The sequence below is a fragment of the Embiotoca jacksoni genome, unplaced genomic scaffold (assembly GCF_022577435.1).
Source record: "Embiotoca jacksoni isolate LCO1_2020_lvr unplaced genomic scaffold, fEmbJac1.0.p SCAF_14, whole genome shotgun sequence".
In the NCBI taxonomy this organism is placed as follows: domain Eukaryota; kingdom Metazoa; phylum Chordata; class Actinopteri; family Embiotocidae; genus Embiotoca; species Embiotoca jacksoni.
In genome coordinates, this window is record NW_027185274.1 from 14,471,684 (window position 1) to 14,499,559 (window position 27,876).

Genomic DNA, 27,876 nt, shown 5'->3' on the forward strand with positions numbered 1-27,876 from the left:
AACCTGTGCTGGAACAGTATGATTTAGGTTATGTAAATGGATTTAGGTGAGTTAAAACCTTTGGCTTTATCTGTTTTCGGTCGAAAGCAGCTCCCATCTAAAGTTCAGACTTTTATCTCTGTACACTGTGCAAGCACACAGCAGCGGTGCCACATGCCCCGTCTCTTTGCCCAACCTCTGACAAACCAGGCAGCCAGCTGTCATGTGTGAATGACGCTGCTGCCACCATCCACAGCACAGCAGTGTGGAATGGCAGGAACAGGATTGGAGACTGGGAGAGGGGCTATTTTGAACACTGGCACTTGCATGTTAAGTAGGATCTGGCGGCGCCTCCATGTTCCCACCCCAACCATCTCTGGTTTGCCCAAAGGCACATCAGTTTATACATCTCTGTTGTCATGTGGAAAGCATGTCACCTGAAAAGTGTTTTTCATGGTTTGCTAAGCCAGCTAAATTTGAAAATGCTATTTTACACGTGCAAACAAAATGCTGTCCATCCATACTGAGACACCGTCGTGATCAAGCCATCTGAATTTCAAAATGCCGTTTTTTTTTTTTTGTTTGAAAATTATTTGCATTCACATTAGCATTAGATTTTCATCTGCCAGCAGCTATGTGCAAGCCGTACAACACATAACTGACTGACTATGCAAACCCCTTTCGGATATGGTTTCAGTCAGTGGGGCAACAGTTCACCCGCAGACTACTGCAGATGTCGGCTGTACAGTATGGATTCGATTGTAAGCTCTGCTAGCTGGACACCTGGCATCCGTGTGGTCTGTGCTCTGTATCTAATCTTATACTGGTGCCACTTTTTTTTTTTTTTTTTTTTTTTTGAGCTGCTGGCTGTGAATTTATTTCCTCTTGAAGCATGTAACCTGTCGAAACTGGTTTCTTGGTCATCACCTTTCATTCACAATTTATCCCAGACAGTTATGTCTAGCTGATCAGCTCAAAGTGACTGGCATTCTCCAGATATCGTCCACTTGGTTAACTTTCCCTCCTGTCGACATGCTAATCCCCCAAGAGAACTGGTGGTGAGTGTTTCTGGGGTAATATTAGCCCCACCATGACACTTTGTCCAAATGCCTTGTAAAATCAGTTAACAGGCAGACCAGCTTTTCCGACCACAGTCCTCTTGTAGTTTGATGTTACCTAACTGAACATCCTTCACAGCTGAAATCCCAGCTATCCATTCATCTGCAGATGTGTACAGACTGTATATCATCTGTTTATCTGCTTGGCTGAGGCTGGTACAGTTTTCACCACATTCCATGTCACTGCCAAAGTTTTTCTAAAGCTCTGGAATTACTGAACACACCGTGTCATTCTTTACCAGGAAAATTCAAGACATTATCCAAGTCCACTCGGTGGAACCCTTGCTTTGTGCCCGATCTTGTCCGTCCGTCTCTGCAAATAGTGTTGCCTCAACCTCTGCACACATGCAAACGCTTGTTTCCTCTTTGTCACAGGAGTGAGGGGAGAAGACACAGCCTCTATACACCGTGTGTTTGCATTTTGTTTTGCATCAGTTAGACGGAGAACGAGACGGAGCGATGAAAATACAGAGACGGCGAGGCTGAGGAGGATGAACAGACTCTGACACGTACTCAAATCGTGTCAGACTTAACGTGCCATCTAAGATGGGCTTACTGTGTAGTAACCGTACACTGTGCAATATACAGAGTCTCTGAAATGATATTTAGTTGTCCAGATGTGGAGCAAAAGCTGATATTGGATTATTTAGTGTGATAGTTGTCTGCAGTTACACAGCGCCTTCTTATGCCGGTTGCTTCTAAGTAGGTGAGATGTTAGCCCTTTTCAGCACATTGGGAGATGAGAACTGTGTGTGTGTGTGTGTGTGTGTGTGTGTGTGTGTGTGTGTGTGTATGTGTGTGTGTGTGTGTGTGTATACAGGCCTTCAAGTTTTGGCTTCAACATCAAGAGCTTCTTAAGAAAATAGTTAGAGCTCCTGCATGCTCTTTTTAGGTGTTGTTCTACAACAGTGAAGAGCTCTGTGTAAAAGCTATGAGAGTGGGAGGAGTCATTGTTGCCCGGTTATATTATTGTGATGTAGTCTGATGTTTGTGCTCTTTCTGCATCAGTTTTTCAAGGCACAAGTGGATGTTTGAGATCAGACAACATCAAGCACACAAATAGGGCAAGGCATGTTTATTTGTATAGCACGTGTTAACAACCATATAATTCAAAGGGTTTTACATAAAACCTAAGAGGCATCAAGACAACATTTTTAAGACAAAAGATGTTTTTGTTTTTTTTAAATACACCACAATGGAAATTTAAAGAGTTAAATAGAAAAATGAATTGATAAAGAATTTACAACAATACTAAAGAGGTGACAGGTGTCAGTATTTAAAGGTTTAAGGATAAAATAATTCACAAAAATGTCTGTATTAAGAAAGCTAAAATGAGCTAAAAACAGAAACAATTAGTTTAAGAATCAGAATTTACAAAAAGCCTTGAAGATTATGTTTAATATATTGTTATTTGCAACAGACTCATGTACCTTAAACTTAGATGAATTCGACCTGCAGTACAAGTAGAGCTGCGAGTCTCTTCATAATTAGCTAACATAGAACAACACGGTCATTACAAGCAAGTTGACAATACGTTGATGATTTTAGTTTAAGTCTCTCTGAACATTTGTGTCATATTAGAAAAATAAACTTGTCAATCTAAAAATATACACTTCTTCTTTTCCTCTTCACATTTCACATTCATCCACCAGTTCGCTCCTTCGTCCGAGCAAGAGGAGCACAGATTGAGTCTCGTACCGGAGCCCACGCTCACACTGTGGCCTCTTTGGGTCGGTCCGCTCTGACCTTTTGTGGGCGGCGGTCGAGGCTTTGACTGCAGCTATGTTATGATGTTGGTGCAGCTTTTAAGCAGAGGAGCCGTCCAATATTTTTAGCTGCTACATTTAATCATGACACATCTTTGACTCGTTAATGAGTCATACTTGCATGGGGGTAAGCTTGTTCGGCAGTGTTAATTGAAAATAATAATTTAAAAAAACGACACTGTGTTACATCGGCGTGATACATGGATATGAGATGGTGGCTGCATAATGTGAAATAATGGAAAATAACTTGCTGAAGTTAGTTTACATCGGCTTACTTTTGTTTTTTACTCCTCGAGTAAATTCTGATCATTTGGGAAACGCAATCACAGAAGTGGGATGATAGCCTTGACAATCGATTTGTTGGCCAAGAAGTTTGTCCCTCAGCTCTGAAGGAATGGGCTTGTGATGGCTTGTTGTTTCATGACGTGAATATTTCAGCGTGATTATAAAGAGGCATAAAAATGCATAAAAATACAGCATGGAAAATAAATTACAGCAGGATAAATAGAAACAAGTATATAAATATACACATACAAAAGAATAATTGACTTGAATAATATCATTTTATAGTGCAGATACAAAAAACATGTTTACAGGCAAGAAGAGCAAGGTTATGCTCTCATGAAAAACTGTTATGAAAAGAAGTAGTTTGTGTGATGATGACCATGTCATTAAGGAGAAAGTATCATCAGCCATCGTAGAGAGATGAGATATTGTCAGAGTAGTGGGATAATGGTTCAGATCATCAGTCCTGGAGGAACATGCATGCTGTTGCACTTGGCTGTTCACATGAAGGGAATTTGTCCAAAATGAAAAAAAACAACATGTGAGGCTCCCTCTTGACTGCACAGCAGGTCAAGCATTTCTGAAAAAATACACCAGCATCTTCGCTGGTAAACCTGTCCAGAGGGAACCGTTCCCATTACCCAGGGCATGCTGGGATAGGCTCCAGCTCTGAAACCTAACCGTAAAACTGATAAAGCACTTGGACAAAATGGACGGATGCTGCACTGAATTGTGATGGAAGGTGTTGCCCACTGAGGGCAAAATAATAGTTCCCCATGCTGGCTCTAACCTGAGTTGTCTAATTTGAAGTACCTTCCCTGGCAATGGTCTCTTTTGGCCTTGTGCTTCATTGCTCCAAGACAGTTAAGGTGTGGGAGTGAAAGCAGCAGGTTAAGCTCATTGAACAGTGGTTGTCATTCAATGCCTCAAAGCTTTGAATTACTGAAACTACAACACTCTCCTTTAGCCATATGTGTCTGTACTTGTTGCAGCTCTGCCAGTTGTTCAGGTTGAGTAATTGTTTTATAATTTATGGCAGGTGTGCCTCCACTGTTGCCTGCAGTTTTTCCTGGCCCCAAGATACCAACCCAGCCGGCTGTGAACTGTAACACAGAAGCAACAGAGCTAACACTTGCTACTTTATATTATACTAACAAGGCCTGTATTGTAATCCACTACGAAAAGACAACTCGCCAAAATGTTGCGTGGCAGCATCCTTTGAGGGTCTGGTTAAGGTCCATTCATGACTGCAGTGTTTGCAAGCACCTTGTGGGTCCTTGCAATGTCCGTTTTTTTTTTTTAATCTATAAAACTCAACTGCGTGCAGCCCAACGTTTGTGACCGTACGGACTGCGCTGCAAGCGTGCTAATAATGCGTGCAACGGGATAGCACAATGGACACTGGTTTAGTGGAGAGGCAGTGGGAGAAGGTTTGCTATTATCTGCACCTTTGTCTGTGCATCATGGTACTCTTTTGATGATAACCCATAGTGTTAAATTCTGGGCATCTACGTAGCAGACTGTGATGCATACCCAAATGGTAGTATGAATGGAAATGCGTCCGCTGTCCATGTCCGCATCTGTCAGCACACGCAGTCGCAGAAACCATGAATTGGCCTTTAGTCTAACTCTTTACCCACAAACACAGTAGAACTGCTTGTTTGGAGAAAAGTCACGGTGAACTTTTCAAACAGAAGCTCCAGAAGGCCAAAACAAGTCCAAGAGCCAAGTGGACGATTTTTGAACCTGAGTTAGTTGGAGCGAGGAATTTCATTTGGAGCTCCTATCAGTGTTATTGCACTTTAAGGCACATTGTCTTCATTCTGAAGCCGTGTGAGTTGAATGAAAGAGATGTAGTTATTAAGGTTAATCTGGATCCTTTGGAGATTTGACAAATTGATTCTGCACTAAGCTGTTAGAGGGACATAACCCAGCGAACGAGACTGTCTGACTGACGGATTATCATTCATCTAGTTTCATTTTGATTGATTTCCTATTGACTGCCTTTAACTCCATCGAAATTATAACTGGATGTAAGTTTCCACGTGAGCTTGAAAAAGAGCAAAAATGATTTGAGAGCCAAAGTTGTTGTATGATGTTGATTAGTTTAATTCACTTGTAAACAGCATCTGTGAACAATTTCTGTCTTGCAGCATTATGTGTAATCTGAGTGACTTTGTTTAACTCCAGTCTATCGTTCAAATGTTTGCGCTAGTAGAGAGTAAGTCTGCCCGAGCGGGATGGCGGTCAAAAGCAGAAGATCACGAACCATAAAGTCTGCAGCACTTAATTTACCTTTTGTTGATCTGAGTCAGCAAGCTCGGTGCTGTTGTAGCAGCGTCCTGCTTTTTATCATTTATTTTGCTCAGAAGCTCGGCCGTGACAGCAGCCCCTGATTTAATGAGTGGTGTTGTTATAGCACTGTGGATGGTAGCCAACAACAACAAGGAGAAAAGGGGCATACTGCTTTGAGTGTGTCGTTAGCAGATTCCCTGAGTCAGAGCAGAGCTGGTTCTTGTCCACTGTCCTCTCCACACCTGAAATAGGAAGGTAGCTAAATGTCTCGTCTCTCTTCTGTTTGTCATCTTTGGAGCCGAGACGTTCGCTGTTTAAATGACGAGTCGGGAGTAACCAGGACTCCAAAAGCGTTGAAGCAGATTTCAAAATAGACATCTGGATAAACTGGACACATATTCACATTTTTTTGTTCAGAGTTTTTGCTCGAAATCAAAAAGTGCAGTGGAGATGAACAGGAAATATTGGGAAAGAGAGCAGGGGAATGAACTGCTGCTAAGGTCCGGCCGACCAGGGGTCCAACTGTACGTGGCATTGGCCATCGGGTCAACCACATCACATTTGAAATCAAAAAGGTTACAAGCTCGCAACCCTCCTCCCACACACACACACACACACACCCGTGTTTCCTGCATGTGTTTTCCCTATTTGTGTCTCTGTATTTATCTGCATTTCTAAATGTGTAACATTTGTCCTGTGAAGTTTATGCTTTCACATTTGCGTACTTTTTGCTACATTTCTAGACGGGGAGGGCATTTCCCGTCACGTGTGTGCTTTGTCCTCAGAAGCCACCATCTTCTGCATATCATCAGCTCTTAACCTGGTTTTCAAAGATGTTATTGGAAACAGTCCCGTCCCCCCTCCGCGCCCTCCCCTCCTCCTTCCCCTTCTGTGTACCTCCTCACTACCACTCCCTCCATGCATGTACCAGCAGCACTGGAGGGTGTGTAATAAAACAAAGACAGAGCAGGCAGAAAGGCGGGCAACAGCTTTATCTCAGCTCTTAAAGATCCTGCAGGGCTACAACTCGCATCTCTCATTCTTGTTTAACACAAAGCATTTGACTCCTAAGTGCCTCTTTTTCGGCTTATTTTTTTTGTTGTCTTTTTTTATTTTACAGTTTATTTTCACTCATTAAAAGAGTATTTGTTTTATCTTTGCGCAGCGTTCTTTGCTGTTGAGCACAGCAGTGAGAGATTATTTTTCATGAAAATAAATAGGCATTTATTTTCCTTTATTATCCTGCCTCCACGTCTCTCATCCCTTCTTTTTCTCTAATTAATGAGCGATGTGTGAAAATACTATGTAGTAAGCGTGAGACCCACCCCACCCGCAGAACTCCACCTTCCCTCAGGAAATGTTTACGCACGCACACACACGCACGCACGCACACACACGCACACACACTCACACACACTTGCTCCACAGCGACTCTGCACAATAACAGTTTTTCCAAGGACACAGTGTTCACTGGAACGCACATACTGTTCTGTACACATTTACAAGACCGTTCTTCCACATAGTTTTGTCCAAATATTTTTTGAAATAAAATTGTCAAATTAGGATTAGTTGGGTTAAATAAAAACACAGCCTGCCAACGTGTCCTCAGTAAGACTAGGACTTGGTTAAAACTGATATTCAGGATATGACTGAACTGCATGAAACCCCTGCATGATGGAGAGCTTCTCCTTGAAACCACCACAGCAAGTTATAAGCGTGCTTTTTTTTTAACAACGACACTACTTTACCCCGTTGATGACAATTCTGGCAAAAGAAGGAAACCTATTGGTGTCCTTTGCATTCGGAGTGTTACTTTAAGTGCAACCTGTTCGCTTGACCAAAGTCTCTGTAGAGGCATCATCCCAAGCTGTAGCTGCATCTGCTTTGTTTGTGCGTTTTCCTTTTTCTTCCATCGGATCACCGGTAGTTTAATTTCTAAGATGGTGCATTATTCAGGCAGATATATTTTTGATTAGAACTTATTCAACATGTGCAATTGCAGCAATTACGTTCTAATCTTGAGGCAAAATGTACAGTTGTTATATCTGAACAAAAAACATTTGTAGACCTATTTCTCAGTTAAAAGCAAGGACACTGTGTAATTAATGCAATGTGGCATTAGTGCTAATTAGTGCTGCGTGTATGGGCTCCTCCACACCCTCACAGCAGTATGAAGGTTTGTATGAAGTGTGACTGAGAGTAATGAAAGGCCATCGGCATGCAAAAATGTACTCTGTTCTGTTTTTAACAGCAGGCTGTGCAGCGTGTGGTCGCTGTCTATCTCGTACAGCAATAATTAGAGTGAAGAAATGTGTTAAGTGCACATGACTTGAGCAGAACTGAAGCTCCCATCCTCCACCTCAAAGGCACAGGATTCAATTCCTGGTAGCAAAACCACTGGCTTGGTCATGTGGCCAACAAACAAAACTGGCTGCATTCCCAGGTCTGAAGCCAGATGGGGGTTCTCATCCTTGTTGCTGCACCAGTGATTCATATCATTTGGAGCCTCTGTGCGCTGTAGGGTCAAACCGAAGGCGCGGTAGCATGAACTTCCACAACGTTACGAGTTTTGGTGAAGAGTTTCATGGAGTTGCACAAAGTTAACACAGACTCAAGACAACTCAAGAGGGAAGAAACATTATTGACAGAGGAACAGACCTTAAAAAAGTTTTAGCAAGTGTTAGATGTTTACGTAATAATGACTCATCCCTTGCTTGTTAGATTTACACCAACATTTTCATGGCTGTGATTTACATAAGAAAATGACATGAACGCGACTTTATAAATCTGAGGCAGAGAGTACTCGGGGCACTTTTTTGCTTTGGTGCATACAGAGTTGTATTTCAGAAATGACAGTTTTAAGCATCTGCATATCCTCATCCAGCCAGTGTGTGCGTGCATGTCTGTGCAGCCTGGACCAGGGTCTGCTGCCGGATCAGAGAGCACACTGGTTTCTGTCGTGGGGGCTGTTTTGTTTGGGTCTGAAAACAAGGAAAAGATGTGTTGTGGCTGTTCTTATTGTGGTCATGTGGTATTGGCTCCGTCTTTCATTTTGTCTCACACACTCATGCATTATTTCTTCAAACTCTCTGTAGCTTTGGTGTCTTGTAGTAAATTTCAGTCATGGTCTGCCAACTCGGATGTACCTGCTGTTGTTGCAGCTCCACACCAGGCACAATGTCCTGTACCTCGGCACTGTGAGCAAGGGGGGGTAATGATCTTTGAAATGTGAGTTAAACTGATGGGGGACACGGTGTGGGAGATGAAGGAGACCGGAGATGGAGGCAACTGAACAGTGAAGCGGACAAGTTATCACCTTGGTGAGAGAAATCAAAGTGCTGACTGCAGCGAAAGTTCATTTCACACAGACAGAGCGGCCTGTGTGCTACTACGGTGCTTTCAGCACTGCAGATGCAAAGGTTGGGCGGTAGAATGCATATCATCCTATTTGTGTTATTAATATTTGTGCAATTTAATTTGCTGACTATTCTAAATTCCTGCAGACATGCCCTGTGTTTTAATCTTCATCTTTGTCGTGTTATTTCTTTGTCTTTCTCTGCTTGAGTGCCTCACTTCCTCTCTCAGCCAGAACAGTGGGTCTGAATGTTGCCCAGTCATCTGACTGGAGTTAACCCCCGCAACAGTCTGGGATGGCAATGGCAGCTGACCCACACACAGACCAAGAACAATACCTCCTTTCGTCTGACTTAAGTAGGGGAGTCCCTAAAGTGGTTACAATTTCTGATCCTCCCCATCAGGATAGTGCTCCCCAAGGCAGAGGCACAAGCAGGTTACATAAAACAAAACAAAAATGGGTTGTGTGTCTCAGTCGTAGACGGCATCATGTGGGTCTTAAAGGGATATCCTGAGTTCCTCGGCAAGATCAGCATCAGGGGAGATTCAGCCATGTAAATCTGCTTTATTTGTGTAATTTTGCTGTTAGAACCAGTGACCTGGGAGTGAACCGTTAAGCTCTCAAAATTAATAGGCGTGATATGACAACATACGTCAGTAAGCAACGTTAGCACCACCACTTTTGCATTTTACATGTATTTTAGGGTCGTATGCCAACTACATACACCTCCTGAAGTGGTTGTTTGAACTTCAGTGTTACTGGAGATGAAGAAAGAAAATTGTTATCTTGTTCCAACCTTCCTGACATATTATACAAACTATTTATGGGAACCATCGAAAGACGGATGTCATGCATTTAAGCTGCCAATGTGCATTACTAGCTTTAATGCATGTAAGTGTTCTCGTGCAGCTGTATTTTGTAGATATTGGAATAAATATAATATTAAAAAACATTGTCAACAGATATCAATATTTAAGAATACAGGAAAAAAACATGATAGGGGCATACTTGGTCATTTTTTACATTCATTTATTCACGTGCATTTGTTTACATCCGAGAGCGTGACAGATAGGCACAAAGAAACACACTAATGAAAGCAATCCTAACCTTTTTGATGTGTTTGATGTGTTTTGCAGCTCAGAACGTGACCGTGGAGGAGATCCTCTCTTCCTATAAACAGGCCTGTCAGAAACTCAACAGTAAACCGATACCCAAAGTGCTGAAACAGATACAGGTAAGTCCCAACTTAACACAGACACATAAACACAACACCGTGTTGTTTCCTCACCCAGTGCTAGTGGCATATGTTCTTTAGAAAAGGATGATGAATGAAAAGGCCTGATTTACCTTGAAATTGTTTTATTTTCCACCTCTAGTGGAATGTCATAATCCCCTCCTAAATGTCTTGGAGTGAAATGCTCTCGCAACCAGCATGCTTCACTCCTGATTTCTCCTTTTCCTCTCTAGTTGGAGACGATATACAGGCCAGTCTTTGTCACTGCAGATGTTGCTGACATAAAGTGGCTTTTAATCACAAAATGTTCTTTCGGAGGGTATAATGAGCTCAAGTGTTACTGCCATCCCTGCTTGGGTCCTTCTCCAGATTCCCTAGTAAAACTGCAAGTGCAGTCACATGAACACGATCCCTCACCAGCCTCCCACCCAGATAGAAGAAATTAAATTGTTTGTTCCACATAAAATGAAGCTAAAGGTTGAACCCAGGCAACATTGTCATTAGCTTTTTTTTTTACCTGATGGGGTCAGGTAGCTTATGTGTCTGAAAAATGAGGCCAATGTGGAAATGCCTTAAAATGCAATGCCACCAAGGGCCACTAGGAGTTGGCTTTACAAATGCTCTGGCTCCATAGGCTCCCATTCAACTTCTCCCATGAAATACACGTCATTATGGTGTCATTCACTAAAGGCACTCCTTCTTATTAGTTTTCTTGCACTCCATTTAAAAATAGTCCCATCATTATTTAGATATAAGGCCTCAAAAAGCAGTACATTTGGGGGCGTTTTTCTTTGATTGACAGGCCTGTAGTGCAGTCAGGTTTCAGCTATAGGTGGGTGGGCATAGTGTCCTCAGGTTCCCAGTCAGACCCAGTTAGATTCAGCGCTCACTTCTACCCAGCTTGTCCAAAAATGGTCACTTCTGGCTCCAAAATAGCAAGACGGTGACGGCCGAAACGCCAAACTTGAGGCTTCAGAACGGCAGTTCATAAATGGGTGACATCACGGTTGGTTGGTGCTTGGTTGTAATGTAATGCACATTGTCAGCATACAGTAAACTCTATGTTGAACAGTTAAGTACAAAGTTGTTTTCAGCCAAAAATAAATTTAAAAAAAGCAAATATTCTAGCTGTAAAGATGTAAAGGCTTGGTGATTTTTTTTTTTTTTTTTTTTTTTTTTTTTTTTTTTTTAATATATATATATATATATATATATATATATAGTATTATCTATACAGTGAGTCTTATACTCTACATTTCGAAATGGTGGTCAGAAAAACATCCAATTTAAAGACCTTGGCTTGATGGACATTTTACAAAATGTATTGGTGAAACAGTTCATCAGGAAATGATGAATAATAATTGTCAGATGTGGCCTTGATGTATTATAATCTTTATTTGGCCAAGTCAAGCAGCAGTATTGATTAAAAAATAGTGCAGAGAATGACTCTTCAGTGATTATGTAAACTTGAGACCAGGGATTCTTTTGAGAGTGCTGAAAGGTTTGAGCTGTACTTGTTCTAAACCACTAGGTAAAAATAACTACACACTGTATATCGCAAGGCTGTTGGACATTTACAGCAGTCAAAACTAGTCAAATTATGTCTCCACCGTTGCTGGACAAGCAGCCTGTGAACAGTTAGGAAGTCCCTGTAACTCCACCCTAAAGTCCTTTTGTAACTGTGAAGGTTCCCGTTGGTGAGGTTTAACAAACTTTAGTTCCAAGAATTACATCCTGAACCTTTTCGTCTGGTCATGAAAACACTTCATAAGCTCATTTAATGTGGTTTGAGCATGATGCGCCACGGCAACACTGGACAAGTGCTGTGCCAGTATCCTGTGAAGGTGTCCCTTTTACATTTTTCAGTAAGGATGGTTGTTACCTCGACAAGCAGGCGGGTGTTTCATGTCTTTTTCTTTCTTTCTGCCGTCTCTTGTGGGTTAGCCAGCAAAGTCATGTGTCCCATAATCCCTCTTTATAAGCAGTTCTTCAAATCCAATGGGGAAAGCCTCAGGGCCGTTTGTTTTTATATTTCTGCCGAGCTCGTGAATGTCCTACATTTGCATGAGAATGGTTGCACATGCTTGAGTTGTATGTTAACATGTTCAAATGTTTCCTTATTGCGGAGTTGTCTCTACTAAATGTCAGCTCTGTTTTTTGTCACAGAGAGCAGAAAGGAGAGGAAATATACATGAATGGTTACAGAAAACCCAAACTGTCTTTTTATCCGAGAGGATGGTATGTGTATAACGCGTATATCCACGTAAAGACGTCTTGATGCAGTGATTTCACGACACAATGGGACCAGATGTCTGGTTTCTCGTTTCTTTGTGGTCTCGGAGAGATGAGACGAGTAATCTTGGTCAGTTTTATGATCTAGAGGCTAGACCATGTAATTGTCAGTTTCTTAACAAAGTCTGACAATATTTCCACTGCCTAAGGAAGGCACACTGTTCTAGCAGTAAATGACTTCTGACTATATGATGGAAAGCAAGATGTTCCCTGTGAAATGTGTCAGAAGCAATGATGACCTGTTACTATAAAAGCCGCTTTTGAACTGAATATATGCAAACATGTGGCTAGGAATGTCCCGTCATCAAACCAATTTCCCTCGAGTCAGGCTGACTGGACGTAAGAGTTGGCAGTGCTGCCCTTTGAAGCAGGGACACGTTAGCACTTTCTCCTGTTTGTTCTGTCGCTGCAGCGCACACACACACCATAAACCCTTCACTGGGCCTCTCCACTGGAGTTTTGCACATTTGTACCTGCAGGTTTGTGAGTGATGATGTTAGACGAAACAGAGCCCCAGATGGAAACGCATTTGTGATTCAAGAGGTTCTGCAAAGAAATCCCCACGTGCCTGGTCAGCTGAGAGAAAGAGGTTGGGTTAACATCTCAGCCACTTGTGGATTTGCACATCGCCGTGCTAAGCTGCTGCCGTAAGCTTCATTTAGTCCTGTGGTCTGGGTTCATTTCTACTGGCAGTTGACTGAACTGGGATTTCTGGTCATCAAAGAGGTCTTCTGCTTTTTTGTGACCTGTCGTGTTTCCATCCCTACCCACCACTGTAGTCTGTTGGTCGACTACAGCCCACTCTCATTTCTGCTTAGTCATCCTTGCAGTAACCAGCCACATAAACAGACCACATGGCTGGCCAGTGAGAGAGAGAGGGGGGGGGTCATTTACGGTTTTCTCCTCCTTCACTCTAAATGCTTTCTTTATTAAGTCTAACTGGATTGTACACGTGGCGCCTTGCCAGGGGCCCTACAGGTTATGTACATTTCTGGCCAGTTTATATGTCTGAAAGTTTATAAGGGGTCACTATTTAGCAGCTGCGTGTTGAATGCCTGTTCTGAGGTAACTCCCACCCGAGTCTTAAAACCTGGACACTTGGTAGCCTTGTGCCACATTTCTTCTGCTGCAATTCCCTCGGGGACAAGTGGTTTCCCTATTATGCAACGTCTCACACAGCCAGGGGGCACATTTTCTCTGGATATGCAGAAACACGGTCTCCCTGAAGTCTGGTGGTGTATATCCGGGATAAGGTTGTCAAAGTCTACATGCAATATACAGTGAATGCACAGCAAATCTTCTGTTGCACATGTACAATAACCCTTTCTGCGTAGGCACCTGCGTCTCAATTAAAGTTAGTATCACGTAATCCATTCGGGATCATTTACCCGTACACTGAAGTAATGTAAAGTCTGTCAATGTCACGTCTGAGACGTACTGTAAGTAGGGATTTCTGTTCCGGTTTTGATGCTTTTACAGGGTTACTTGACGTGGATAGTGCAGGGTATAAATCAGGGGTAAAACGATTCAAGTGAGAAATCCGCCCCGTTCGTTTAGCTGGTCTCAGTTTGGGGAATGTCTGTATTTTTAAGTTCATTTCAAATTGGCTATGACGCATGCGCACAAGAAAATATTCAAATAGCTATAAAAAAAATTTTAAAAAAAACAAAACAAAACTGAAACATCCATCAGCATTGTTTCAGTCTGCTTGATGGGAGCATTTTGGATCCAGTGTCACCTACAGCAATGACGGGAAAAAAGGAGGTGGATAAAACAACCACCCAACAGCCTCTCCACCCACACAGGGGGGAAATCCAGATCTCAAGCATTGGGGAAGTTTATTGCAAAATATATGCAGCTCTATGCAGTTGTGGAGGATGCAGCATCTCAGCATGAGATCAAAGTACTTGAGCTGTGTTATAACATCTCCTGACTGAACGGTTACCTGACTGTGAACACTGCATCACTTCAGAGTCGTAGAGAAAGAGCTCCGTTTTGCAGACGCGCCTCATGACGGACATACAAATGAGCATCTCTCTGATGGTTTTAATGTTGACGACCTTATAAGTCTTTAAATTTGTCCATTTTTATTCAAAAATAATTGCGCTGTATTTTTTTGTCTGCACTATTTTTCAATAAGATTTGACAATGAAGAATATTTGTTCTTAGCAAGAATTGTTCAGCCAAACAGTTGTTAACTTTTATTTTTGCCAACTGAATGAACAGCATGTTGAAATTGTCAGTCCCCACCCCACCCCCCTCCTCACACACACACACACACACACACACACACACACACACACACACACACTTTACCAAAAATGTCCCGAACTGAACCAAAAACCTGTGACCACATATCCCTGATATGAACCAAACCACAAATTGTATGAATCATTCCACCCTCCATGTAAACAGTTGAAGCCTTGCGTCAGTGTTCGCATTAGCAACCTTAATATGTTGTTAATCACAGAAACTAGAAGCTTTGTGGATGTATTAATCATCAATCTGCAAATACTGTTCGCTACTAGACCACAAACTAAACTGTCTGGCAGTAAACTTCACATTTTAAATCTTAAATGGGAATACACAGTGGAAATGCAACACTGTTTCACAGGAGCAGTCAAACATACCTTGACTGGTTATGCGACATGACACAGCCAGTGTGTATTTCAAGTTAACAAGGAGCTTCTAACGGCCCCATTTGGAGAGGAGGTCGTGGCCACAGCAGGGTTTTCTCATACGTTTCCAGCTGTCCTTTCCCATGTAAAAACATCATTTTTATTTCTTGACTTCAGGCTAACAGAATTGGTCTTTAGAAAACACAACTGCTGTGGTGTAGAGTATTAATACATAACACACATACGACATGCAGGCACCGTATATCAAGAGTCGCAGCAGCATTTAATGAACACGATCACAAATTGAAACGGTTGATTGGATGCAGTCCACCACACACCCATACCACCACCACATACAAAAGGCACACTGTGCGTCATGCCCTATTTTGGGCTCCGGCAGCTCAGCTCAATTGGCACCGATGAAGTCATTCTCACTGACATGTGCCCGAGTTAATTGTGGGTGAAGACTGACTTGCTGTTAAATTGCACCAAATGTGTGTCTGCTTGCGTTTACACAGTCAACACCACCTTCTGGATGCCGAAGAACATCCAGGTTTATTTTTAAGATTAGTTTACCCAATTTCCCAGGTGTTAGTAGGTAGGTAAGTAGGTATTTACTTTATTAATCCCCGAGGGGAAATTTTTTATGAGAAACTGTTGACATTTTTATTGATACTTTTTATGTCGCCTTCAGTCATCTCTGCATTATTTTGTGTCATATGCTGTTTGGATTGTTCACTTGTCCAACCGTTCACTGAACGGTGTTTGCGATGCTCTCGGACTCATCAGGCTGACAGCTGTTGATACATTTCAGACACTATTTGAATGTTACGCTGCTACATAATCATCCACTGGATATCTGTAATCATTACCTTTTCAAACGGCAGAACATCTGCACCACACGTGAGGATACGGACACCAAGGTGGCTTTTTTTTTGTACGAGTACATATTGTATTTGAGACACCTCTTCACAATGTTAGAATCAAACTTTACAGTACAAATATGTGCACATGTAACTTTATTTACCACATACCTTGGCTGAACTGCATCCACCTACGCTGCATGCCGGAGACTGCAGCTGTAACTGTGCTATTGCCTGCTAATCTTTTCTGACTGAACATCACCCATGCAAAGCAATCCAATGCATCAACGTAACGTATTTCCTTCATAACTTGTTGTGACGGCTTTTCTCTTCTCTCTTCTGCAACTCGACCAACCCTTTCACGAGACCGGCCCCGGTGCAGTCCATCGATGCAGAATAGAGCTTCACTACATTTTGGTGTGCGGATCCACTTTATAGCGGTGGAAAATTCAAACACGGCTATAGTCTGTCCTGCTGTTTGTAAGATGACAATATAGCTTTTAGATGTGCCATTTGTCACGTAACATCAATGTGTTTGGGAGGCGGGGGGGTGGGGGTCTGTTGAGTCATATAAGAGGCAATGATCTCTCGGTACAACTAAACCAGCACCATTACATTCAGCCACATGCACATAAGTAATGTCAGTGAGGCAGTAGGTTCGGGGGTTATGGAGTTCATGCTGAATGGGCTGGGCAGTCGACGAGAGAGAGGGATTTGCTGGTACATAGTTGTGAGGGCAGCACTCTGCATGTTTTCATGTTTTTGTGGGTTGTCGGGTGTGCAGGGCAAGAGGTTAAATAGTTTCCCACCTTTCGATCTGCGATGCTGTGAACTGTATCACAGGATAGATGACTCATGAGGTGAACGCACATTCATTAACAGCTGTACATGTTCAGGTTTAAAGAATCAGCTCGCACATACAGTAAAAGGGGGCTCTGCATTTGTGCAGTCAAAGCACACTTGATCTGCATCTTTAGCTTTGTTCAAACTGCCAGCACAAATCAGGTTTTTGTCACATCCAGATTGTATCCAAATAGAATTTTTAAAGTCTGCAGAGCAAAACAAAAATCCACATGAAACGTGATTTTTGCAAACAGGATCCAAACCACACGTGGAGGTGGTTTGAAATGTGATTCCAATCAGATTTCTGCAGATGCGTCTTAGTTCGGACTCTCTGGTGCCTGAGATTCGATTTATCGCATCATTCACAGCGCAACACTTTGTGAAAAACGTCATCGGACTGACAGTGAGCAGAATCTGTCATAACACCAGCAGAGAGATATCCGAGGGTAGATTTTGGCACTGTGGAGGACAACAACAACAATCCACAGACAGAAGCCGAAATAAATTGTCTGCTGCCATTTCTGTGCCAGCAGCTTGGGATTTTCTGTATCCATATATCAATAGTTTCGTAGTTTCCAAATGAATCTTTGTGGTTTGGAGTTTAGTTTAGACTATATGCCTGTTCCTACTTTAGATATCAGCCCTTATTTGTCTACCGAATACTTTCACCTATACTGGACCCCGTGACCGAGATACTGCCGATGCAAACCAAATATTTCACGTTGCTTCTGCTTCATAATATAAGTTTTCTTCCAGCCTTTTAATGTGCGCCAATGCTTTGCTTCACCAATTTCAGCTTCATTTGACAATGAGAAAATAAAAAAGCAGAAAGCTGAAGAGCTGTAGAGAACAGCCTCAACAGCAGTTAGTGCAAACCTACACATCTCCGGCATGTCATCAAGGCTTGTGGCTCAGTTTACCATGAGATCCCACCCATATTGAAATCTGGCTTTAGGATTGGCACAGCCCATTATGTAATACACTGGTCCTCTCAAAGTTGCCAACATTGGGACTCACTTAGTTTTACTACTTTCTAAAAGGAGAAATACTCTGGAAGTGCTTTAAACAAATAAGTGCAGTTGGTTTCCTTTGGAGAAAACCTTCATCCTTGTTTGCACACAATATGTGTTTCATCTCCAGCACTGATTTATTGAATGTCCTCCTGTGTGATGTGAAAGGTTCAACATGTAAAAAAAAAAAGTTTGCCTCAGTGCGGAATTACACAAAGTCAACTCCTCCTGCCTGAAACTGCTTCTTTTTGTTTTTGTAGGAACTGAAAGACCTGACACAGCGAAATGAATGCTTAGATCTAAAAGGTAAGCATCATAAAACACCACGACAGTCACACGTTATTGTACATGTGACTTGTGGGAATGAGTAGTTTCATCATTTAACAATTTCCGTGTGTGTGTGTGTGTGTGTGTGTGTGTGTCTTTAGGTGAGAAGCTGGACTACAAAGCGTGTGAGTCCCTGGAAGAGATTTTGAAGAGGGTCCAGTTCAAAGTGATAGACCTGGAGCAGACCAACCTGGATGAAGATGTAAGATGACTTGAAATAATCTGCTCGTATATTTTTCTAATTGCTCACCTTCTTACTCCGTCACTACGTTTATATGAATGTTCGACATTCAGTCACACTCCGATCATCTTTTCTACTATCACTGCACTCCCAGGATGTGAAGTGTTTGTCACAGGTTTTGTGATTACCCCAGATGTCCACTTGAGTAAACACCATTAGAGATGTTTGCGTTGTAGTCATGCACAGATAGACAGTTCTGACCACTTCCTGTCACAGAGAGCTCCAATATGCTGAACAGTGCTGTTATCACACAGACACACGCTCCGCTTTTAGCCGCAGTCACAGGATACATTTCTTCAGGGCCGGAAGGTTCATTTTAATTACTGCTCATTGTTTTATTCCTGTCTGGCAAAGCCGTGTCAGTACTTTCACTCTTTAACTGTGGAATTCATTTAGATCCCAGTCGCCTGCTGTTCTTCAGCCCACTTGTAGAAGGTTAATTATCGTCCTGTCCTTTGGGACTCTTGTAGACTGGAGGATATCTGGGATGCTTTCACTTTGTTTCTGGATTTTCAATTGACAGAGTAGGTCGATATATTTTTTCTGTAAAGACGAATTAAAGCTGCAGATGTCCCTAGAAGTATGCACCCATTTTGTTTATCTCACACACAGGCATGAGGACACTCATGCAGGTCACTGGATAAGCCAGACCAGGTGCGTATTGTGATTGGATCTCAGCAGGTGGAAGTGCAGTCAGTATTTCAGGGTAAAAAGTTGCCCAACTAGTTTAAAGGTTACCTAACGCCACTTCTTCCCACTAGTTTAAACAAGCTCAGTAAACAATACAAATAGTAGCAGTTGATAGTTTCCCCTCAGCAAAGGGCAATTCAGAAATTAAAGACGTCCATCCGTGGCATTGCTTCACTTGAACTGAGACGCTCCTTGTCCAGTGATATGTTTGTCATATTCAGATCTAATCACAATGTGGGCATAAGACAAGAGCATATTTTAATACCAGGAGTAAATGTGTCCAGAAGGTGTCTACCTGCGTCAGCCCTGACATTGACTGCTATTCTCTGTAGGGCGTTTCCTCATACTCCTTGTAGGCTGTAGTTTCAGCCCCAAAAGATGTCAACAGTGACAAACACGTCACCCAATTTAGCTCAGCAGTCGACCTAAATGTGAGTTGAGTTGCAGAGTTAAGTAACATTTCATTGTGTAATTTTGCTTCCCCTGAAACAATCGTAGTGCTCAACATCAAGGAGAGTTAAGTGTGAACATGGATTATGTGTCAGGTGGCCAATGAAATATGCAGCTATAAAGATTGCAGTGTTTCATATCCATTAAAACATGGGAATTTAAAGGCCTCCTTAGTTCCCCATGAATCCTACACAGTGAAAACTACTCCTCTTGAAGAGTAGATCCTGACTCAGATGTGAAAACATGAAATCCTGCTTTACATAATGCTGAACATAAGACTTTTCTTTGTAGTTCCTTGTTTTAGGAAATACAAGCTTTACAAAATCCAAACACATTCACAGTGACGTTTGCACTTTTTTCACCCAACATGGAGCGCTGCCCCGGAAATATGAATGAAGTGGCTGAATGAGTCAGTCACTGAGTCACCAGAGAGCAGCAGACTGAGACAAATGTCTAGCCTTGGGCACAGATGAAACTAAACTCTAAAAAGAGAAAATGTTGAGGAAGTGTTGCTGGTTGAGCTGAGATTAGACGGTGGGAAAGAAAAGGAATCGGATGAGGGAGAGGGTTCGTTTCTGAAGAGGTTGTGAGAGGTATACAGATGATGGTTTGATTTGGCAGAGACTCATATCTGCAGTAGTTGCGTCTTGTTGGGGAGGATATGGGAAGATGAAAGGAGTAAAAATTGTTTTAGCGAGATGTTTTGAGGAGCAGAAATGGCGAGTGTGATCACAGGCTGGCTTTTATTGGACTGAATGTGACTCATCTTCCCCCGCCCTGTAGATAAACACACTAGTGTATACTCAGTAATGCCTCCCAGTGTATGAACACACACACACACACACACACACACATTGGGAGATACTGTGCAGGAGCCTGTCTGATTTTGTTACTTTTCATCATCCTCAGAGGAGGATAAACTCATATTATAATCTGGATCACTTCCTGCAATGTCCTGACTGCACACAAGCAAATCCATCCGTGATGGTTTTTTTTGTTTGGTTTTAATTGTCTAATGACCCAGTAGCACAGTTTTCTGTTAAGCTTTGTTTCTTATGTTTTGACAGCAAATAAAAAAAATAAAAAATACAGAATATCCAAATAACCAGCCACCCATCCCCACTTCATTGTCTTTAACACTTTTATGTTATCAGTATATCAGTAATGGAGGAAAGCGATGAACGCCCACAGCTCTACATAAAACCAAAATGAGATTAAAACACTGTGATCACGAGTGCACTTTGACTTTATCCTGCATCACCTGATATTTCACTTTAGTCCTGCATCTGCTCCTCACCACTCAGTTTTATTTAGTTCACACAGTTATCAAACTCTGATGAATCGTCGCAAATCCTCCAGAATATATCTTAAATGACTAGTTGATGAACTAGTTACTTGTGGGACATAAAATTAATCGCCAGTTGTTCAAGCAAAAATGTATTTTCACAACTGCAGCTCTTAAATGGGGGGGAGGGAGGGTAAATTCAATTTTAGATAAGTGAAATTATCCAAAATTACACACAAAATGTTTAGAACTCCAAATATAATACCACTGGACTAAAGTACCCATAGTTAAAGTAGAAAACTAGCTCTACCTCAGCCAGTTACATAATTAAGATCCTGCTTACACACTAATGAATGTCAATTAATAATTTATTATTTAACATAAAATAAAATGTCAGTTGTGCATTTTACTGCATAACTAGTTAATTTTACTCTGCTGCATATATATGTAGGTTTTCAAATGCAGGGTTTTTACGAGGAATGGATCATTTTCACATTGCCGTATTAGTACTTGTACTTTAGTAACTGATCTGAATATTTTTGCTCCCACTAGTTGCAGCACTAGTCTGGAAAACGGGGGGGGGGGGGGGGGAACGGCGTTATATCTTGACGGGAGGAGTGGTGACACATGTTCACTATTTTCATGCATCCTGCTGAATCTTATATTTCACTTTGCAACAGCGAACAGCAGCACGGACACACGAACGTATCCTTCGAGCTGTTGTATCTCTCCTCACACCTGAGGCCCTCGTAGAAACACCTGAGCAGTTCTCACCTGTCCTGAGGGGACTGTTGCCCTGGCAACCACAGCTGCTCCAGACTTTATCTTGCCGCATCTCTCTCAGGGTTTTGACACGCGTGTTCAACTGTGAGATTTGTTTAAACTGTTGGGTTTTCATGTGAAATGGTTCATATATTTCTGCTGATCTGGTTGGCTTCTGTTCCTCTCTCCGTGTGCTGCTCAGGGTGCCTCGGCTCTGTTTGACATGATAGAGTACTACGAGTCCGCCACACATCTCAACATCTCTTTCAACAAGCACATCGGCACACGTGGATGGCAGGCCGCAGCGCACATGGTGAAAAAGGTGAGAGTTCATCTTCCCATATACTAACAACAACCATCTGCAGAGAAACGGGCAGAGGTCATGGAGCTGCTGAGAGAAAGATTTTCTGTCCTCAGAAAGGCAGCTGAAGGGGGACAAGAAAAGTAGTTGTAAAATTAACTACTTATTAAAAAAAAGACAGAAGATCTTTCCTCTGTTTTCTATCTTCTGTGTTTGGTGTCGTGCAACGCTGCTGTTTCCCGTCAGCGCTCAGACATAAGGGTCGCTCTTTGACATCATTCATCATTCGTTTCTGTTAAGAACACAAATGGGTGTCCAGCGAAACACATTAACTTATCGCATTTCAAGCAATATATGTGGGAAAGCACGTAAAAATAACGGGCTGCTGCTTTTTTGTCGTATTGATCGTGTGTCCGAGGAATAATGACAGTATAACCACTCCCCAAAAACAGATGATTTACAGGTTGTTTTTTCTTTGTATAATATTATATGGTGTAAGCAGACGTATGAGAAGATAATAACATTTCCCAAACTAAGCGAGATAAATAAACACTTGATTCAAAAGCATCTTATTTCCCTTGTGTATTAGATTACTAGAATATTAGATATTTTTGTTCAGCTGAATTTCACTGTGATGTCCTGGCAGTGCACCACAGTGAACAAAACTAATCTGTCGGCAAAGCCATAAATTACGTTGCAGTCTTTATTAATAAAATTGTGTCCTACTTATTTGTTGTTGTTTTAGAGTCGGGTCATTACTTCCATCCTAGAGGGAAAAACAACACGCTCTTAATCACAGTTAGTAATGATGCGACAAATATAAAGAAAAATGTAAAGAGTCTCTCCGTAATCATGAGTGTGACTGAGAATCTTATTCGTCATCCGAAAACGGTGTTCCTCCTGTCTACGAGTATTGAGTCTGTGATGACTAATGAAGAGCTGCCCGGAGACACCGCACAAATACTTCAGCTTGTCAAGAAAAAGTCGTCACTCGTTTCAGCAGAGCAAATAGATCTTAATTAATCTGACGAGGGCATGTCCTTGAATCGCTGGATTAAACATGAACAAAAAAAAATAAATAGTATGTCATTGCCTTCGTCTGACCCTTTAGTGTGCATACAGTAGACGTCCCCCTTTGTCACTTTCACAAGTGATTCGGGGATATTGACTCTGATGCAAGTTCCTTCAACCGGAGCGCGGAGGATGCGGAGGTGGAAAATGTGCACGTTTATGTGCGTGTTAACCACCTTAATCAAGAGTCACCTACGTGATAACCGTGGCCTCTGCCTGCAGTGGTCTTGTTTTATTGCTTCCGGAACCAGACGTACACTGATTTCTTACCTGTGCGCGTCTAATCATTTGAGCCTCTGTTGGTGTCCCGTCCCCCCCCCCCTCAGACGAGCTCTCTGCAGTATCTCGATGCCAGGAACACTCCTCTGCTGGACCACTCGGCTCCCTTTGTAGCACGAGCACTCAGGATCAGTGGCAGCCTGGCAGTCCTCCACCTGGAGAACGCTGGCCTGTCTGGCAGACCACTGATGTTACTGGGTAAGACAGAAACGAAAGAGGAGGCTTTCTTTCATTTAAACTTCCGCCTTAATTGAAAACTTTCATCCGATTTAACGTAGAATCGTTATTCCTGAATTTAGTCCTATTTTAATGACTTTCCTCTTTAACCTCTTCACACTTTCTTGCGCCAGTTGTCTTTTAATCTTTTGTTTCTGTGGTCAGCTACTGCTCTGAAGATGAATATGAACCTGCGGGAGTTGTACCTGGCAGACAACAAGCTCAATGGCCTTCAGGACTCGGCTCAACTTGGCAACTTGCTCAAGTTCAACTACAACATTCAGATCCTGGACCTGCGCAACAACCACATCCTAGACTCTGGTACGCAGCAGTGATGGTGCACCAACACATGAAGAACACGATGGCTTTGTAGTCTTGTTTTCTCAGGGTGGAAGTGTTTTGTTCAAGTGATTTGCCCGTAATACATACAACTCAACGTTTCTTGGTCCCTGCTGGGAAGTTAGATCATCTCTGCACAGAAAAAGAACATAACAAGCAATAAAACCAAAAGTGGAACTAAACAAAAAAAACCTAAATAAAATAGAAGCAATGCACTTGTGCAAGTGGTTTGTGTGCACAGAAAGAATGAGGCATGCCGCCTCGTACACACACCAGTAACTAAACCTGGCACAATCTCATATTTTCACAACAGCCCTCTGTGTTTATCAGCTTGCAGGACAAAGGTGTAATGTATAAATAATAATAATACAGATAAAGGCAGTGACGTGTTTTATCATCTGTTCTGACGAGCTTGTCAGGATGACCGTTTCAAACCTCATCCTAAACTTATTATGTTTGATCACTTGGTTTAATTCATATTCTGTTGCCAAACCTTTTCTGCTTTACTTTCTCTTAATTCTTTTATCTATATTTGACAGATGCACAACGCACAGCACCAAGATCATTTTAGGCTGCAGCACTGAGGACAGATTGTTGTATTGATTTTTTTTTTTTTTTCTCCCCCTATCCATATTAAACATACGGCCCAAACTATATTTAACGCTCCCCGATTTATTTATGTTTTGTTGTTCTCAAGGAGAAATGTGTGTTACAGCTGAATTATTTGTGCCCAGCCAAATATTTAGTTTTCCTTCTGTAAGGTAACACTTTTTTTTTCTTGCGGTTTACACTCAAATTCCTCTTGTGATTCGCACAATTAAAAATAAAAAAAACTTTTTGTAAAAGAAAAAGGTGAAGATTGTACAGTAGCTGCCACAAATGTACCATTAACTTTAGTTCACATGACGTTTGTTGAAACAGTGATCTATTTAAACACGTCCGTGTAAATATTGTCTCCGTCTGTGTTTGTCGTCAAAGGTCTGGCCTACGTGTGTGAAGGACTAAAAGAGCAGAGGAAAGGCCTCGTCACGTTGGTGCTATGGAACAACCAGCTCACACACAACGGCATGGGCTACATCGCTGCCGCACTGGTACACACACACACTTACACACTCGCTCTCTCTATCTCTCTCTCTCTCTCTCTCTCTCTCTCTCTCTGCACTCACATAGTGGATAACAGAGTGTGTGTGTGTGTGTGTGTGTGTGCATGTGTGTATGCGTGCATGTGTGTGTGTGTGTATATATATACATATATATATATAGACCATTGTCTAACTTCTTTGAGTAAATAACAGCACAGGGAGGCAGAATTAAATTTTCTCCTCATTCCTCTTATCAGCAGTGATCAGAGTCGAGCTCTGTCCTCTGCTGACTCCCTCGTGCTCGTTGTAACGGCAGCGCCGTCACTGGGTGTGACTTTCGTTTGTTTAGTGAACAGAGTTTACCCGTGAAAAACGTCACCTCGGCCGGAATAGTGACAGGCGGCGGCCCGACCATCCGGCACACATTAAGTAGAAATACGAGGCAGCGAGGATCACGGGATTTCCTCAACACTTGATGCGATCATAAACGTTACTGCGTTTCAACCTCCGTGATGCCTGGAGGATCTTCTTCAGACCAAATAAGATGGAGCGTTTAATTTCACAGATTGATGACTCATATTTGTATTTCTTGAAAGAGACCATTGTCTAACTTCTTTGAGTAAAGTTGGGAGTGACAGTTGTGTGTGACTGAGAGATTATTGCGGCGTGTAAAAAGGTGCTGTGACGTCTGCTTTAAATGGATGTAGGCTCCTTGTTAAAGACACCTGACATTTTGTGCTGTCCTGTCTCAGGTTCTACCTGTCGTACCAATTTAGCTTGGTTGGACTTCCCAGCAGCCTTTTCTAGATAATCCAGTACGCTGAAGTCACTCGTCACGTTTATGTCATCGAGCGATAAAGTCATTACCTCCTGCTCTCAGTTTTCCTTGTGCGACATCAGTTTTTTGTTTTAGTACTACGGTGTTTGTATTTATTAGACTCTGCTGAGTCATCACATTGTCGGCCTTGTCAGACGAAGATAAGCCTTTTCTTTTTTTTGCTGTTTTTACAAATATTGAAATGTCTCGTTGCGGCTTCGTGTGTTACATAGCTCCACTGAATGTTTCCAAACTTTCATAAATAACATTGTTGAATCGGTATAATGCAGCAACTGTTTATTGTGTCTTGATCTCCTTATCCTCAGTTTATTGATGCCGTTTCATTAAATTTGATACATTTTATTGACTTAATGTGTTCAAAGACTCTTTTGAGCAGCAGTGAAGCCTAAATGTTACTCATGTTTGATGAGCTCTTAATGCAGAAATTAACTGCATATTTCCTTCTTTTTTTTTTTTTTTTTTTTTTTTGAACACACAGGAGTTGTCTTTAGATAGAAAAAAAAAACTGGTGTGTCATGTGTAAGTGAAGATTGGCCCACAAAATGTGCCTGTTTGTTTATAAAATATGTCACTGCAACATACAGTTACTAAATTGTCAAATCATGTAATGGTTTTGCTTTTCAGTTATTTCAACATGTGCCTCCATTCATACTGATATAAAAGATCCTACGACTGTCCTGGCTGTTGACTCATAAGCCTGCAGATAACCACACACGTGATTTGGCAACATTTGGTGTTTAACAGTTAGCAGTATTTCGAGAAAAAGCCTGAACACAATATATTAGAGAACATACATAATTACATAAATATAATTGTCAAACTATCAGCAGTGCAGCTCTGGCGCGCTCTCTGATCCTCAAACAGGCAATCATCATATTAGCAGGGAGGCTCATTAAGTGGTAAACTGTTGCCTAGCATTTGTGTAGGACTAACAGTCATATCAAAACTGTTGATAGACGATACATAAAGTAGATACAAAGGCTTTTCTATAAACACATACTGTAGAAATATGAACTGCATAAAATGCAATGTGATTCACATAAAAGCAGATTTTCCACAGTATTTAATCCAGTTAAATGATGTAATACGGATTATGCACAGTTTACATTTACTGCGTTCTCAGTTATTACCCATTGCATTACAAAATATATTCCAGATGTCTATGGACAAACACCAGCTGCCAGAACTTTGATTTTGACAATAAACTTTTTATTTGTGTAAAAGGCGGTTACAAAGTGTTCTACACAGCATTTATTTGTGAAATAGCATACACAGTCAAAATAAAAACATGAAACACTATCTAAAACACAGGAACCAATAAAGCTGCGTTTGCAGTAAAAGCGTCCAAAATGCAGCGATAAAAGAGGGATAGACCTGAGAAACCACCGATTTATTGTAAACAAAAACCAACAACAACAACAACTTTCCTATAAAAGTACATTTTGGAAATGTTATTGATTGAAGTATTTGTTTCTCTCAGCCATGCACCCAGAGCCTGGAGACTCTGAACCTCGGCCATAATTCAGTGGGTAACGAAGGAATCCACAAGCTGAAGGACGGCCTGATTGCGAACCGCTCTGTTCTCAGGCTGGGCCTCGCTTCCACCAAGGTGTCCTGCGAAGGTGAGAATTAGTGTGCGTCTCTCTCTCTCTCTCTCTCTCTCTCTGCTTCAGTTTTTCTGTCGGATTGCGGCATGTCTGACTGCTTCGTCTTTCTCTCGTGTTTTTCCGTAGGAGCGGTGGCTGTGGCCGAATTCATCGCGGAGAGCCCCAGACTGCTGCGTCTGGACCTCCGAGAGAATGAGATCAAGACAGGTGGCCTGATGGCCCTGTCGCTCGCCCTGAAGGTCAACACGTCTCTGCTGCGTCTCGACCTCGACCGGGAGCCCAAGAAAGAAACTGTGAGTGACGGGAATAAGGCACACGGGGGGAGGGGGGATTTCTGTTAAATCAGAGCCTGGTGGAGCTTATTGAAGTGTGCCGTAGACCTCAATTGATATGCAGAAAACTATTGAAAACAAATCACTGACGCCCCTTCACCGTAATGAACGTGGACATTGTACGTGACCGCTTCGAAACACATAATCCAGCGTGCATCTGTAAATACTGCCGTCTCATTTACTCCTGTTTGAACAACATGTCCTAAAAACTGACTGAAATTATTCAGCCTTTTTTCAAATGAAAGATTTCCATTCGCACTGGAAGTGAATGGGCACGATGTTGAGTACTACAGACTGGGTAGGGAAGGCAGATGGACTTACGCAACTTTGATTTAGTTTGTGTCTTTCTGCATTTGTTGACAACGACTACAGCAGAGTAACACTCACCTCTGACTTTT

The 27,876-nt window shown here is 42.0% G+C and overlaps 1 protein-coding gene across 1 annotated transcript in view; it reads left to right on the forward strand.

Annotated features, from left to right (window-relative positions):
• The window catches only part of ppp1r37 (protein phosphatase 1, regulatory subunit 37), a 44,108-nt gene that overhangs the window by 9,012 nt on the left and 7,220 nt on the right, over positions 1-27,876 (forward strand). The window contains exons 2-10 of the mRNA XM_069148140.1: positions 9,935-10,032; positions 17,919-17,964; positions 18,087-18,187; positions 21,616-21,735; positions 23,112-23,262; positions 23,446-23,601; positions 24,598-24,710; positions 27,020-27,161; positions 27,273-27,439. Coding sequence (XP_069004241.1) covers positions 9,935-10,032; positions 17,919-17,964; positions 18,087-18,187; positions 21,616-21,735; positions 23,112-23,262; positions 23,446-23,601; positions 24,598-24,710; positions 27,020-27,161; positions 27,273-27,439 — 1,094 coding nt within the window. The remainder of the gene's footprint in view (positions 1-9,934; positions 10,033-17,918; positions 17,965-18,086; positions 18,188-21,615; positions 21,736-23,111; positions 23,263-23,445; positions 23,602-24,597; positions 24,711-27,019; positions 27,162-27,272; positions 27,440-27,876) is intronic.